The 16,307-nt window shown below is 33.3% G+C and overlaps 2 protein-coding genes and 1 long non-coding RNA gene across 6 annotated transcripts in view; 1 reads left to right on the top strand and 2 right to left on the bottom strand.

Moving 5' to 3' along the window:
• Positions 1-8,527, bottom strand: LOC145738165 (mitochondrial inner membrane protein Mpv17-like). Its single transcript, XM_081993036.1, has 2 exons — positions 8,043-8,527; positions 1-361 (listed from the first exon to the last, which is right to left on the bottom strand). Exons 1-2 carry the CDS (start codon positions 8,226-8,228, stop codon positions 14-16), a joined length of 534 nt encoding a protein of 177 aa, XP_081849162.1. The 5' UTR covers positions 8,229-8,527; the 3' UTR covers positions 1-13.
• The window catches only part of LOC145738166 (uncharacterized protein C9orf85 homolog), a 22,472-nt gene continuing 14,252 nt past the window's right edge, over positions 8,088-16,307 (top strand). For all 4 annotated transcript variants that reach the window (XR_014180613.1, XR_014180612.1, XR_014180614.1 and 1 more), the window contains exon 1: positions 8,088-8,207. The gene's annotated coding sequence lies outside the window, so the exon portion shown is untranslated. The remainder of the gene's footprint in view (positions 8,208-16,307) is intronic.
• The window catches only part of LOC145738169 (uncharacterized), a 25,457-nt gene continuing 22,532 nt past the window's right edge, over positions 13,383-16,307 (bottom strand). Inside the window, exon 3 of the long non-coding RNA XR_014180618.1 lies at positions 13,383-14,158. This is a non-coding gene — a long non-coding RNA (uncharacterized LOC145738169). The remainder of the gene's footprint in view (positions 14,159-16,307) is intronic.

Consider the following 16,307-nt stretch of genomic DNA (forward strand, 5'->3'; position numbering starts at 1 on the left):
TGACAGTTGTCATTTATTTATTGGTTTTCCATGACAAATACGTGTTCCATAGAATAGCCACGCCCTGTACAAAGACGACTTGATAATGTAACGGTAGAAAGTAGAAATTGACAATTTGCACGGCCGGCCACAATTTCCAGTTGGCCATGACCAGATCGACGTAGTTGGCCCTGATCTCCTGTCTCACTTCCGCCCATTGGCGGCCTTTCGACAAATTCAAAATGGCGACGAATGCGCCCAGAAACGTCGGCGCAAACACCAATTGATCGCACAACACTTTTTTCGCGGTGGTTGATGGTGACGATGACGCGTGACCGAAACGTCGGCCCAGCACCCGATACCACACGGTCAATGTGGGACCCTGAAAACAAAAATTAATTTGAAAAACAGAAAATACAATTAAAAAAAAAATAAAAAATTAATATTAAATTAACTTAAAAATCCAAAAATAAAACAAAACAAAGACAAAAACAAAAAAAATTAAAACAAATAAAAATTAATAGTAAATAAACTTAGAAAACAAGAAAAAGACAAAGAAAAAAAAAACAAAAACTAAAAAAAAATTAAAATTAGTATTAAATAAACTTAGAAAAGCAAACAATATAAAAAAATATAAAGAAAAAAAAAAAAAAAAATTAAAAAAAAAAAATAATAAACTTAGAAAACAAGAAAAACAAATGCAAAAACAAAAAAAAATTAAAACCAGAAAAACAAAAATAACAATTAAATAAACAAAAAGAAAAGCAAGAAAAAAAACTAAAACAATTAAAAAAAAAAATTAAATAAACTGAGAAAACAAGAAAAAACAATGCAAAGAAAAAAATTAAACAAAAAAAAACTAAAAAAAATTAAAATTAGTATTAAATAAACTTAGAAAAGCAAATATAAACAAAACAAAGACAAAAACAAAAAAATTAAAATTAATAGTAAATAAACTTAGAAAACAAGAAAAACAATTCAAAGAAAAAAACAAAAACTAAAAAAAATTAAAATTAGAAAAGCAAACAATATAAAAAAATATAAAGAAAAAAACAAAAAAAATTAAAAAAAAAAAATATATATAATAAACTTAGAAAATCAGAAAAACAATAATAACAATTAAATAAAAAAAAAACTAAAACGATTGAAAAAAATATTAAATAAACTGAGAAAACAAAAAAAAACAAAAAAAAACTAAAAAAAAAAAAAAAAATTAATTTTAAATAAAACTTACAAACTAAAACTAAAAAAAAATTGTATTAAATAAACTTAGAAAATCAAAAATAAACAATGAAAAGAAAAAGAAAAAAAACAAAAAAGAAATTAAAATTAATATTAATAAACTTAGAAAACCAAAAAAAAATACATAAAAACACAAAAATAAAATAAAACAAATAAAAACTAAAAAAAAAAAAAAAAATTAGTATTAAATAAACTTGAAAAAGCAAATATAAACAATTTAAAGAAAAAAAAATAATAATAAAAAAAAATATATATATAATAAACTTAGAAAACAAGAAAAACCAATGTAAAGAGAAAAAAAAAACAAGAAATTTCGAAAATCATAAAAACAATAATGACAATTAATAAACAAAAAAAAAATGCAAAACCAGAAAAACTTAGTAAACTAAGCAAAGAAAAAAACGAAAAAAAAAAAAAAAAAAAAAACAAAAACTAAAGAAAATAAAAAAAATAGTAAATAAACTTAACTAAAACAAACTCAAACTGAAAAAAAAATTGTATTAAATAAATTTAGAAAATCAAAAAAAAAACTATGCAAAAAAAAAAATAAATTAAAAAAACAAACAAAAACTAAAAAAAAATTAAAATTAGTATTAAATAAACTTAGAAAAGCAAACAATATAAAAAAATATAAAGAAAAAAACAAAAAAAAAAAAAAAAAAAAATATAATAAACTTAGAAAACAAGAAAAACAAATGCAAAAACAAAAAAAAATTAAAACCAGAAAAACAAAAATAACAATTAAATAAACAAAAAGAAAAGCAAGAAAAAAAAACTAAAACAATTAAAAAAAAATATTAAATAAACTGAGAAAACAAGAAAAAACAATGCAAAGAAAAAAATTAAACAAAAAAAAAACTAAAAAAAATTAAAATTAGTATTAAATAAACTTAGGAAAGCAAATATAAACAAAACAAAGACAAAAACAAAAAAATTAAAATTAATAGTAAATAAACTTAGAAAACAAGAAAAACAAGACAAAGAAAAAAACAAAACAAAAACTAAAAAAAAATTAAAATTAGTATTAAATAAACTTAGAAAAGCAAACAATATAAAAAAATATAAAGAAAAAAACAAAAAAAATTAAAAAAAAAAATATATAATAAACATAGAAAATCAGAAAAACAATAATAACAATTAAATAAAAAAAAACTAAAACTAAAACTAAAATTGTATAAAATTAAAATTAATATTAATAAACTTAGAAAACCAAAAAAAATACATAAAAACACAAAAATAAAATAAAACAAATAAAAACTAAAAAAAAAATAAAAATTAGTATTAAATAAACTTGAAAAAGCAAATATAAACAATTTAAAGAAAAAAAAAAATAATAAAAAAAAAATATATAATAAACTTAGAAAATCAGAAAAACAATAATAACAATTAAATAAAAAAAAACTAAAACGATTGAAAAAAATATTAAATAAACTAAGAAAACAAAAAAAAAACAAAAACTAAAAAAAAAATAAAAATTAATTTTAAATAAAACTTACAAACTAAAACTGTATTAAATAAACTTAGAAAATCAAAAATAAACAATGCAAAGAAAAAAGAAAAAAAAAAACAAAAAAGAAGGAATTAAAATTAATATTAATAAACTTAGAAAACCAAAAAAAAAACATAAAAACACAAAAATAAAATAAAACAAATAAAACCTAAAAAAAAAATAAAAATGAGTATTAAATAAACTTGAAAAAGCAAATATAAACAATTTAAAGAAAAAAAAAAAATAATAAAAAAAAAATATATAATAAACTTAGAAAATCAGAAAAACAATAATAACAATTAAATAAAAAAAAACTAAAACGATTGAAAAAAATATTAAATAAACTAAGAAAACAAAAAAAAAACAAAAACTAAAAAAAAAATAAAAATTAATTTTAAATAAAACTTACAAACTAAAACTGTATTAAATAAACTTAGAAAATCAAAAATAAACAATGCAAAGAAAAAAAAAAAAAAAAAAAAAGAAGGAATTAAAATTAATATTAATAAACTTAGAAAACCAAAAAAAAAACATAAAAACACAAAAATAAAATAAAACAAATAAAACCTAAAAAAAAAATAAAAATGAGTATTAAATAAACTTGAAAAAGCAAATATAAACAATTTAAAGAAAAAAAAAAAAATAATAAAAAAAAAATATATAATAAACTTAGAAAATCAGAAAAACAATAATAACAATTAAATAAAAAAAAACTAAAACGATTGAAAAAAATATTAAATAAACTAAGAAAACAAAAAAAAAACAAAAACTAAAAAAAAAATAAAAATTAATTTTAAATAAAACTTACAAACTAAAACTGTATTAAATAAACTTAGAAAATCAAAAATAAACAATGCAAAGAAAAAAAGAAAAAATAAAACAAAAACTAAAAAAAAATAAAAATTAATTTTAATAAACTTAGAAAACCAAAAAAAAAACATAAAAACACAAAAATAAAATAAAACAAATAAAAACAAAAAAAAAATAAAAATTAGTATTAAATAAACTTGAAAAAGCAAATATAAACAATTTAAAGAAAAAAAAAATATATATATATAATAAACTTAGAAAACAAGAAAAACCAATGTAAAGAGAAAAAAACAAGAAATTTCGAAAATCATAAAAACAATAATGACAATTAATAAACAAAAAAAAACGCAAGAAAAAAAAAACGAAAACAATTTGAAAAAAATATTAAATAAACTGAAAAAACAAAAAAAAATAAAAATTAGTTTTAAATAAACTTAGAAAACAAAAAAAAAATGCAAAACCAGAAAAACTTAGTAAACTAAGCAAAGAAAAAAAACGAAAAAAAAAAAACAAACAAAAACTAAAGAAAATAAAAAAAAATAGTAAATAAACTTAACTAAAACAAACTCAAACTGAAAAAAAAATTGTATTAAATAAATTTAGAAAATCAAAAACAAACTATGCAAAAAAAAAAATAAATTAAAAAAACAAACAAAAACTAAAAAAAAAATAAAATTAAACATTAAATACTTAGAAAATCAGAAAAAACTGAAACGAATAAGAAACAAACTAAAACAAACAAAAATTAAAAAATTTAAAAACAAATAATAAATTAATTTAAAAAAAAAAATTTGAAAACCACAAAAAAAATAGTAACAATTAAATAAACAAAATTTAAAAAAAAAATAATATAAAATTAATTTAGAAAACAACAAAAACAATACAAAGAAAAAAATAAAAAAAATAAAAAAATTAAAAACTAGAAAATCAAATGGTAAAAATGTGTCACATGACCTTCAGAAACTGTGAAAGTGTCACGTGACCTGCAAAACCATAAAAATAACAAAAAAATGTCAAGTGACCTTCAAAACCTGTCAAAATGACGAAAAAGTGTCACGTGACCTTTAAAACTATAAAAATTCCAAAAAAGTGTCACGTGATCTTCAGAAGCTGTCAAAATGGCGGAAAGTGTCATGTGACATTTAGAAATTGTCAAAAGAGTGAAGAAGTGTCACGTGACCTTTAAAAACACTAAAAATAAATAAACTTAGAAAACAAGAAAAACAAGACAAAGAAAAAAACAAAAAAAAAAAAACAAACAAAAACTAAAGTAAATAAAAAATAATATTAAATAAACTTGACTAAAACAAACTAAAACTAAAAAAAAAATTGTAATAAATAAACTTAGAAAATCAAAAATAAACAATGCAAAGAAAAAAATAAAACAAAAACAAAAATTAAAAAATTTGAAAACAAATAATAAATTAATTTATTAAAAAAAAAATTAAAACCAGAAAAACAATAGTAACAATTTAATAAACAAAATTTAATGACCGTGACCTTTTCAAATTAATGGTGAAATGTCATGTGACCTTCAGAAAGTGTCACGTGACCTCAAGGACTGTCAAAATGGTGGAAAAGTGTCTTGTGACTTTTAAAAACTGTCAAAATGGCAGAGAAATGTCACGTGATCTTCAAAGCTTTAAAAGTTACAGAAACGTGTCACGTGACCTTCAAAAATTGTCAAAATGGCGGAGAAACGTCACGTGACCTTAAAAAAATAAAAAATAAATAAACTTAGAAAACAAGAAAAACAAAACAAAGAAAAAAACAAAAACAAAATTTCAAAACCAGAAAAAATTAGAAAACAAAGCAAAGAAAAAAAAAACAAACAAAACTGAAGAAAATAAAAAATAATATTAAATGAACTTAACTAAAACAAAATAAAACTAAAAAAAAAAATTGTATTAAATAAACTTAGAAAATCAAAAATAAACAATACAAAGAAAAAAATAAAACAAAAACAAAAATTAAAAAAAAATAAAATTTAGTATCAAATAAACTTAGAAAAACAAAAATAAACGATGCAAAGAAAAGAACAAAAAAAAAATAAAATAAACAAACAAAAACTGAAAAAAAAATCAAAACTAAATATTAAATACTTAAAAAATGAGAAAAAACTGAAACAAACAAAAATTAAAAAATTTAAAAACAAACAATAAATTAATTTAAAAAAAAAATTTAAAAAAATATTATATTACCTTAGAAATCAAGAAAAAATGAAAAAAACAAACAAAAACTAAAAATATTAAAAATTAATATAAAATAAATTTAGAAAACAAGAAAAAAAGCAAAAACAAAAAATATTTAAAACTAGAAACCAAATGGTAGAAATGTGTCACATGACCTTCAGGAACTGTCAAAATAGTGGAAAGATGTCGTCACGTGACATTGAAAAACTGTCAAAATAATAAAAAATGTCGCGTAATTTGTAAAAACTGTCAAAAATATAAGAAAATTGTCGCGTGACCTTAGAAAACTGTCAAAATGACGGAAAGTGTCATGTGACATTTAAAAAAAAAACACAAAAATGACGAAAAAGTGTCACGTGACCTTTAGAAAACTGTCAAAAGAGTGAAAAAGTGTCACGTGACCTTTAAAAAACAAAAATCTCAAGTGACCTTCAAAACCTGTCAAAATGACGAAAAAGTGTCACGTGACCTTTAGAAACTGTCAAAAGAGTGGAAAAGTGTCACGTGAACTTAAAAAACACTAAAAATGACAAAAAAGTGTCACGTGACCTTCAAAAATTGTCAAAAAAGTGAAAAAGTGTCACGTGACCTAAAAAACAAAAAAAATGTCAAGTGACCTTCAGAAACTGTCAAAATAGCGGAAAAATGTCACGTGACATTAAAAAACTGCCAAAACTACGAAAAATGTCGCGTAATTTGTAAAAATTGTCAAAATGGAGGAAAAGTGTCACGTGACCTTCATAAACTGTCAAAATATTGGAAAAATGTCACGTGGCATTGAAAAATTGTCAAAACCACAAAAAACATCGCGTAATTTGTAAAACCTGTCAAAAATAATGGAAAAGTGTAACGTAACCTTCAGGAACTGTCACAATAGCGGAAAAATGTCACGTGACCTTGAAAAACTGTCAAAACCACGAAAAATGTCGCGTAGGTTGTAAAAACTGTCAAAAATAATTAGAAAAGTGTCACGTGGCCTTCAAAAACTGTCAAAGATGACGGAGAAATGTCACGTGACCTTCAAAACTATAAAAATTACAGAAACGTGTCACGTGATCTTCAGGAACTGGCAAAATAGTGGAAAAATATCACGTGACATTGAAAACCTGTCAAAATGACGAAAAAGTGTCACGTGACCTTCAGAAACTGCCAAAATAGTCGAAAAGTGTCATGTGACCGTCAAACTGGTGGAAAAGTGTCATTTGACCTTCAGAAACTGTCAAAATTGTGGAAAAACATCACGTGACATTGAAACACTGTCAAAACCACGAAAAATGTCGCGTAATTTATTAACAATGTCGAAAATACAAAAAAGTGCCACGTGTCCTTCATAAACTGTCAAAATAGTGAAAAAATGTCACGTGACAATAAAAACTGTCTTTAGTTTTCTATGACATTTTGACGTAACTTGTCAAATAAGGGAGCAATACAGGAGCAAAAGCAACGCGTGTCAAAATAAATGCGATTTTATGGTGAAGAAACTTTGACGCCCTCTAGCGGCCAAACGGTGCAATCAATCAACGCGTGGGGGGATATTTTTGGAAAGCTCGAAATCTGCTATATCTTTTGTTTTCTATGACATTTTGACGTATCTTGTCAAGTAAGGGAGTAAATTAGGGTGAAAGCAGCGGGTGTCTAAAAATGTGCGATTTTATGGTGAAGCAACTTTGACGCCCTCTAGCGGCCAAACCGTATGACCAATCAACTCGTGGGGGGATATTTTTAGAAAGCTCGAAATCTGCTCTATCTTTTGTTTTCTATGACATTTTGACGTAACTTGTCAAGTGAGCGAGTAATTTAGGGTCAAAGCTCAAAACGATGCGTAATTTGGGAAAAATATCGAAAGAACCGTGTCACGTTTCAAAAATAGTCAAAAAATGTCAAGCGACCTTCGGGAACTGTCAAAAAGGAATTAAAAATTATTGTCAAAATGCAGAATGTACGTAAACAAAACTGTCAAATTTCAAGGTGAAACTGTCAAAAAAATATTTAAAAAAAAAAAAATTAAAAGGAGCTTCGAGTAAACGTGGCAACGCCGCACGGTTTGTTGTTCTTGTTTACGTTTGGTCGGCTGCCGACACTTGGCAACGTCGCTTGCTCCTGTCAAGTCAACGCGCATGTTTCTTCCAGCAGCACTTATAACCTTAAATTTTGCTTGATTTTTTCAAAGTTTTCCAGTGTTGCCCCTTGCACGTAAAAACAACCCGAATACGCGGAAAAAGACACTTTTTGGGGGTAAACTAGTGACGGGAACGTAAAGTTGGCAACGCCGCACCAAAAGTAACTCAAATTTTCAGTGTTTTAAGGAAAACAAAAACGCGAGTACTCACCACAAAACACAAACCGAGTCCGGCAAACAAAGCGGTACGTTTCAGGTCGTACCGTCTCCAATCGGTCTTTTCCAGCGCCAATTGGGCGATCGAATCGCCCGCGCCCATCATCGCCCCAGTTTGGACCGCTTGCACCGCCAGAAAGTGGTTTTTCAACAATTTCCGGTAAGTACCCCCCAAAGACATGCTCTATTTCGTTTTACGTACGTTTGTTTTGGTCCGGAAAATGGGGCTAACTTAACCTTAACCTCAATTCGGTTCCAAGAATCCAAAATGTCAACTGTCAAACTTGGTAGCGCTGTCTTTGTTGCGCTCTTCTAGTGGGTTGGAGAGAGACGGAGCGAATCTGACAGAGTGACACTTTTACCAACCCAGCTGTCAGTTTGAATTTTTTTTTAGTTTTTTTTGTGGTTTTTGGCCTTGTTAGAGGCTTCTGGCATATTCAACGGGGTTGTAGAGGCTTCTGGCAGTGTGGGGCGCAGCCCTAACCTCTTTAAAAGTGTCTTGGTTTTGCTTGACTTCCGAACCCTAAAAAAGCCTGTTTTGGGCCCCTTTTTTAATGGTGAAGAGGATTGGGGCTGCGCCCCTTTCTTTGTAAAGCCCTTAACAACGAGGGGCGCAGCCCTAATTGGTTTAAGTGTGTGCGAGTTAGTGTTGTTGTGCTGTTTCTCAAGCTCCTCGGAAAGTGTGTTTTGGAGCCCTTTTTAGGGGGAAAAATGGTTGGGGCTGTGCCCCCTTTGTGGAAAAGCCTTTGGCAAGGTGAGGCAGGCAGTCAAACGAAGGGGGCGCAACCCTAACCTCATTAAAAGTGAGTGAGAGTTTGTGTGGTTGTCCTGTTCCTCAAACTACACGGAAAGTGTGTTTTGAGTCCCTTTTTAGAGAGAAAAATGGTTGGGGCTGAGCCCCCTTTGTGGAACAGATCAAAAAATGGGGGGCGCAGTCCTAATTTTAGTAAAAGTGTGTGTGAAAGATTGAATTGTTTTGCTTGCTTACCTAACCTAACCCTAAAAAAAGCCTGTTTTGGGCCCCTTTTTTAATGGTGAAGAGGTTTGGGGCTGCGCCCCCTTCTTCGTAAAGCCCTTAGTAACAAGGGGCGCAGCCCTAATTTGTTTAAGGTGTGCGGGAGATAGTGTTGTTGTGCTATTCCTTAAACTACTCGGAAAGTGTGTTTTGAGCCCCTTTTTAGGGAGAAAAATGGTTGGGGCTGTGCCCCCTTTGTGGAAAAGCCTTTGGCAAGGTGAGGCAGGCAGTCAAAAGAAGGGGGCGCAGCCCTAACCTCTCTAAAAGTGTCTGGAAGTGAATGTTGTTTTGCTTGTTTCTAAAAATTCTCGAAAAGTGTATTTTGAGCCCCTTTTTTGGAGGAGAAGGATTTTGGGCTGCTGAGAAAAATGTTTGGGGCTGTGCCCCCTTTGTGGAAAAGCCTTTGACAAGGTGAGACAGGCAGTATAAAAATGGGGGCGCAGCCCTAACCAAATTAAAAGGTGAGTGGAAGTTTGTGTTGTTGTGCTGTGTCTTAAAACCCTTAAAAAGACAGTTTTGAGCCCCTTTTTAGGGTGGAGGAGAATTAGGGTTGTGCCCCCTTCTTTATAAAACCCTTAGCAAACTGGGGCGCAGCCCCAATTTGTTTAAAAATGTGTGGGAATTAGGGTTGTAGTGCTGTCCTTTCAAACCTAGTAAAAAACTGTTTTGAGCCCCTTTTTGAGGGGAAAAAAAAGTTGGGTCTGTGCCCCTTTACTTGGAAAAGATTAAGAAGCAGTTGGAAAAAAGGGGCGCAGCCCTAACCTTTATAAAAGTGTGTTAAAGTTAGAATTGTTTTACTTGCTTTCCTAACCTAACCAAACCATGAAAAAGCCTGTTTTACGCCCCTTTTTTAATGGTGAAGGGGTTTGGGGCTGCGCCCCCTTCTTTGTAAAACCTTTAGCAAAAAGGGGCAGAGCCCTAGTTTGTTTAAAAGTGTGCTGGAGTTAGTGTTGTTGTGCTGTTCCTCAAACTACTCGGAAAGTGTGTTTTGAGCCCCTTTTTAGGGAGAAAAATGGTTGGGGCTGTGCCCCCTTTGTGGAAAAGCCTTTGGCAAGGTGAGGCAGACAGTCAAAAAAAGGGGGGGCAGCCCTAATCTCATTAAAAGTGAGTGGGAGTTTGTGTGGTTGTCCCATTTGTCAAATTCCTTGAAAAGTATGTTTTGACATCCGAACCTTAAAAAAAACTTATTTGAGCCCCCTTCTAGAAGGTGGAAAAGAATTGGGGCTGCGCCCCTTTCTTGCAAAAGCCTTTGCAAGGTGTCAAAAAAAAGGGGCCCCGCCCTAACCTCATTTAAAGGTGAGTGGATGTGCTGTGCCTTAAAAAGACAGTTTTGAGCCCCCTTTTTAATGGTAAGGAGTTTTAGGGCTGCGCCCCCTTCTTTGTAAAGCACTTAGCAACGAGGGGGCGCAGCCCTAATTTGTCTAAGTGTGTGGGATTTACTGTTGTTGTGCTGTTCCTTAAACTACTCGAAAAATGTGTTTTGAGCCCCTTTTTAGAGAGAAAAATGGTTGGGACTGTGCCCCCATACTAGGAAAAACTCTTGGAAAGGATTAAAAAACAGTTGAAAAGAAGGGGCGCAGCCCTAACCTCTTTAAAAGTGTCTGGAAGTGAATGTTGTTTTGCTTGTTTCTAAAAATTCTGAAAAAGTGTATTTTGAGCCCCTTTTTTGGAGGAGAAGAATTTTGGGCTGCGCCCCCTCTTGAAAAGGTATCTAAAAAGGGGGGCACAGCCCTAACCTCTCTAAAAGTGTGTGAAACTTGGTATTGTTTTGCTTGTCTGTTGATGGCCTAAAAAATGGTTTTGAGCCCCCCTTTTAGGGACCCCAAGGTGTTGACAGTGCTTTTTTACCTTTGGAAAAGTCCTAGAAAAGGATTACGATTTATTTTCTTGAAATTTTGGGTTGTTTTGGACCCAAAATGGGGCTAACTTAACTTAACCTCAATTCCGGTGGGAGAATCCAAAATGTCAACTGTTAAACCCGGTAGCGCTGTCTTTGTTTCGCTCTTCTAGTGGGTTGGAGAGAGACGGAGCGAATCTGACAGAGTGACACTTTCACCAACCCAGCTGTCAGTTTGAATTTTTTTTTAGTTTTTTTTGTGGTTTTTGGACTCCCTAGAGGCTTCTGGCAACTTAAAATAGCCTCCAGAGGCTTGTGGCAGTGTGGGGCGCAGCCCTAACCTCTTTAAAAGTGTCTTGGTTTTGCTTGACTTCCGAACCCTAAAAAAGCCTGTTTTGGGCCCCTTTTTTAATGCTTAGGAGGTTTGGGGCTGCGCCCTCTTCTTTGTAAAGCCCTTAGTAACACGGGGCGCAGCCCTAATTTGTTTAAGTGTGTGGGAGTTAGTGTTGTTGTGCTGTTTCTCAAGCTCCTCGGAAAGTGTGTTTTGGAGCCCTTTTTAGGGGGAAAAATGGTTGGGGCTGTGCCCCCTTTGTGGAAAAGCCTTTGGCAAGGTGAGACAGGCAGTCTAAAAAAAGGGGGCGCGGCCCTAACTTCTTTAAAAGTGTGTTAAAGTTAGAATTATTTTGCTTCACTTCTGAACCCTAAAAAAAGCCTGTTTTGGGCCCCCTTTTTAATGGTTAGGAGGTTCGGGGCTGTGCCCCCTTCGTCGTAAAGCCCTTAGCAACGAGAGGCGCAGCCCTAATTTGTTTAAAAGTGTGCGGGAGTTAGTGTTGTTGTGCTGTTCCTTAAACTACTCCGAAAGTGTGTTTTGATCCCCTTTTTAGGGAGAAAAATGGTTGGGGCTGTGCCCCCTTTATGGAAAAGCCTTTGGCAAGGTGAGGCAGGCAGTCTAAAAAAAAGGGGCGCAGCCCTAACCAAATTAAAAGGTAAGTGGAAGTTTGTATTGTTGTGTTGTGCCTTTAAACCATTAAAAAGACAGTTTTGAGCCCCTTTTTAGGGTGGAGGAGAATTAGGGCTGTGCCCCCTTCTTTATAAAACCCTTAGCAAACTGGGGCGCCGCCCCAATTTGTTTAAAAATGTGTGGGAATTAGGGTGGTTGTGCTGTCCCTTCAAACCCAGTAAATCACTGTTTTAAGCCCCTTTTTGGGGGGAAAAAAAGTTGGGTCTGTGCCCCCTTACTTGGAAAAGATTAAGAAGCAGTTGGAAAAAAGGGGCGCAGCCCTAACCTCTATAAAAGTGTGTTAAAGTTAGAATTGTTTTACTTGCTTTCCTAACCTAACCAAACCATGAAAAAGCCTGTTTTGGGCCCCTTTTTTAATGGTGAAGGGGTTTGGGGCTGCGCCCCCTTCTTTGTAAAACCTTTAGCAAAAAGGGGGCGCAGCCCTAATTTGTTTAAAAGTGTGCGGGAGTTAGTGTTGTTGTGCTTGTTCCTTACTTACCTCAGAAAGTGTATTTTGGGCCCCATTTTGAGGGTGGGAGAGAGTGTTGGCAGGACTCCCCGTTTTGGAAAAGCCCTAGGAAAAGGTTACTATTTATTTTCATGAAATTTTGGGTTGTTTTGGTCCCAAAAAGGGGGCTAACTTAACTTAACCTCAATTCGAGCCAGAAAATAGGAAAAGGGGTGACGTAACCACAAATCTGTTGACTGTCAAACCTTGCAGCGCTGTCTTTGTTTCGGCTTTAGTGGGTTAGAGAGAGACGGAGAGATTCTGCGAGTGACAGTTTCACTTTCCTGCTGTCAGTTTTCAGTTTTTTATGTCATTTTGTGTTTTTTAGTGTTTTTGATGGTTCCTGGGTGGTTTTTAGTGTTTTCCCGTTTATTACCCGGGAAATAGTGAAGGTTAAGTGATTTCTGGCCTCACCAGAGGCTTCTGGCACATCCAACATGGCTGTAGAGACGTCTGGCAAGCTTTAGAGGCCACTGGCCACTTTCAAATTGCCTTGAAGAGGCTTTCAATGATTATTTCAAGGTATGTGAAAGGTCTAGAGGCTTCTGGCACATAAATAATCATGTTCGAAAGCTTGAACAGCTGTCAGAGGCCTCTGGCATTTGCAAATTGCTTTTAGAGGCCTCTGGCAAGTTCTAGAGACTTCTGACACTTTCAAGTTGTCTTGTAGAGGCTTCTGGCAGTTTCTAGTGATTTCTTAGGGTGTGAGTAGTTGTTTAGAAGCTTTTGACCCTTTTAAACTGCTTTTAGAGGCCTTTGGCAACTTAAAATAGCCTCCAGAGGCTTCTGGCAGTGTGGGGCGCAGCCCTAACCCCTTTAAAAGTGTCTTGGTTTTGCTTGCTTTCCTAACCATAAAAAAGCCTGTTTTGGGCCCCTTTTTTAATGGTGAAGAGGTTTGGGGCTGCGCCTCCTTCTGAGTAAAGCCCTTAACAACGAGGGGCGCAGCCCTAATTGGTTTAAGTGTGTGTGAGTTAGTGTTGTTGTGCTGTTTCTCAAGCTCCTCGGAAAGTGTGTTTTGGAGCCCTTTTTAGGGGGAAAAATGGTTGGGGCTGTGCCCCCTTTGTGGAAAAGCCTTTGGCAAGGTGAGGCAGGCAGTCAAAAGAAGGGGGCGCAGCCCTAACTTCTCTAAAAGTGTCTGGAAGTGAATGTTGTTTTGCTTGTTTCTAAAAATTCTCGAAAAGTGTATTTTGAGCCCCTTTTTTGGAGGAGAAGGATTTTGGGCTGCGCCCCCTCTTGGAAAGGTGTCAAAAAAAGGGGGCACAGCCCTAACCTCTATAAAAGTGTGTGAAACTTGGTATTGTTTTGCTTGTCTGTTGATGGCCTAAAAAATGGTTTTGAGCCCCCCTTTTAGGGACCCCAAGGTGTTGACAGTGCTTTTTTACCTTTGGAAAAGTCCTAGAAAAGGATTACGATTTATTTTCTTGAAATTTTGGGTTGTTTTGGACCCAAAATGGGGCTAACTTAACTTAACCTCAATTCCGGTGGGAGAATCCAAAATGTCAACTGTCAAACCCGGTAGCGCTGTCTTTGTTTCGCTCTTCTAGTGGGTTGGAGAGAGACGGAGCGAATCTGACAGAGTGACACTTTTACCAACCCAGCTGTCAGTTTGAATTTTTTTTTAGTTTTTTTTGTGGTTTTTGGACTCCCTAGAGGCTTCTGGCAACTTAAAATAGCCTCCAGAGGCTTGTGGCAGTGTGGGGCGCAGCCCTAACCTCTTTAAAAGTGTCTTGGTTTTGCTTGACTTCCGAACCCTAAAAAAGCCTGTTTTGGGCCCCTTTTTTAATGGTGAAGAGGATTGGGGCTGCGCCCCTTTCTTTGTAAAGCCCTTAACAACGAGGGGCGCAGCCCTAATTGGTTTAAGTTTGTGCGAGTTAGTGTTGTTGTGCTGTTTCTCAAGCTCCTCGGAAAGTGTGTTTTGGAGCCCTTTTTAGGGGGAAAAATGGTTGGGGCTGTGCCCCCTTTGTGGAAAAGCCTTTGGCAAGGTGAGGCAGGCAGTCTAAAAAAAGGGCGCCGCCCTAACCTCTCTAAAAGTGTCTGGAAGTGAATGTTGTTTTGCTTGTTTCTAAAAATTCTCGAAAAGTGTATTTTGAGCCCCTTTTTTGGAGGAGAAGGATTTTGGGCTGCGCCCCGTCTTGGAAAGGTGTCAAAAAAAGGGGGCACAGCCCTAACCTCTATAAAAGTGTGTTAAAGTTAGAATTGTTTTACTTGCTTTCCTAACCTAACCAAACCATGAAAAAGCCTGTTTTGGGCCCCTTTTTTAATGGTGAAGGGGTTTGGGGCTGCGCCCCCTTCTTTGTAAAACCTTTAGCAAAAAGGGGCAGAGCCCTAGTTTGTTTAAAATGGTGCTGGAGTTAGTGTTGTTGGGCTGTTCCTTAAACTACTCGGAAAGTGTGTTTTGAGCCCCTTTTTAGGGAGAAAAATGGTTGGGGCTGTGCCCCCTTTGTGGAAAAGCCTTTGGCAAGGTGAGGCAGACAGTCAAAAAAAGGGGGCGCAGCCCTAACCTCATTAAAAGTGAGTGGGAGTTTGTGTGGTTGTCCCATTTGTCAAATTCCTTGAAAAGTATGTTTTGACATCCAAACCTTAAAAAAAACTTATTTGAGCCCCCTTCTAGAAGGTGGAAAAGAATTGGGGCTGCGCCCCTTTCTTGCAAAAGCCTTTGCAAGGTGTCAAAAAAAAGGGGCCCCGCCCTAACCTCATTTAAAGGTGAGTGGATGTGCTGTGCCTTAAAAAGACAGTTTTGAGCCCCCTTTTTAATGGTAAGGAGTTTTGGGGCTGCGCCCCCTTCTTTGTAAAGCCCTTAGCAACGAGGGGGCGCAGCCCTAATTTGTTTAAGTGTGCGGGAATTAGTGTTGTTGTGCTGTTCCTTAAACTACTCGAAAAATGTGTTTTGGGCCCCTTTTTAGAGAGAAAAATAGTTGGGACTGTGCCCCCATACTAGGAAAAAGTTTTGGAAAGGATTAAAAAACAGTTGAAAAGAAGGGGCGCAGCCCTAAAAGTGTCTGGAAGTGAATGTTGTTTTGCTTGTTTCTAAAAATTCTGAAAAAGTGTATTTTGAGCCCCTTTTTTGGAGGAGAAGGATTTTGGGCTGCGCCCCCTTTTGGAAAGGTGTAAAAAAAAGGGGGCACAGCCCTAACCTCTATAAAAGTGTGTGAAAGTTGGTATTGTTTTGCTTGTCTGTTGATGGGCCTAAAAAATGGTTTTGAGCCCCCCTTTTAGGGGCCTCAAGGGGTTGAACAGTGCTTTTTTACCTGGAACAGCTGCTGGCAAAAGGGGGCGCGCAGCCCCAATTTGTTTAAAACTGTTCCGGTGTTAGTGTAAAAAAAAAAATTTAAAAAAAAATGATAATAAAGAAAAAATTAAAAAATAAAGAAAAAAAAGAAAAATATAAAATACAGAATATGTCTTAAAAATACAAAATAAACATTGAAAAGAAAAAATCTTAAGAGAAAAGGTCACGTGATCTTGAAAAACTAAGTAACATTAGAAAGAAAAGTCTTGTGACCTTAAAAATCCAGAAAAATAAATTAAGTTATCTTGGCAAGTAAAGTCACGTGACCTTGAAAAACAAAAAAGGTGAAAAAAATCAAGTAAAATTAGCAAAAAGGTCACGTGCCCTTCGGAAATTCGAAAAAAAATCAATTAACATTGTTTTGAGAGGAAAAACTGGCATGACCTTAAAAATAAAATTACAGTGAAGGTCATGTGACTGAAAAATCAAAAAAAGTCAAGTAATTTTGGCAAAAAAAGGTCACGTGACCTTCAAAAACAAAAAAGAGAATCAAGTAAAATTCGCAAAAAAGGTCACGTGACCTTGAAAACAAAAACCAGAAAAAAACTTAAAAAAATCACGTGACCTTGAAAAAATAAGAAAAGTTAAAAAATCAAGTAAAATCACCCAAA

This window comes from Ips typographus, linkage group LG15 (assembly GCF_016097725.1).
Source record: "Ips typographus isolate SLU linkage group LG15, UJ_Ityp_2.0, whole genome shotgun sequence".
NCBI lineage: Eukaryota > Metazoa > Arthropoda > Insecta > Coleoptera > Curculionidae > Ips > Ips typographus.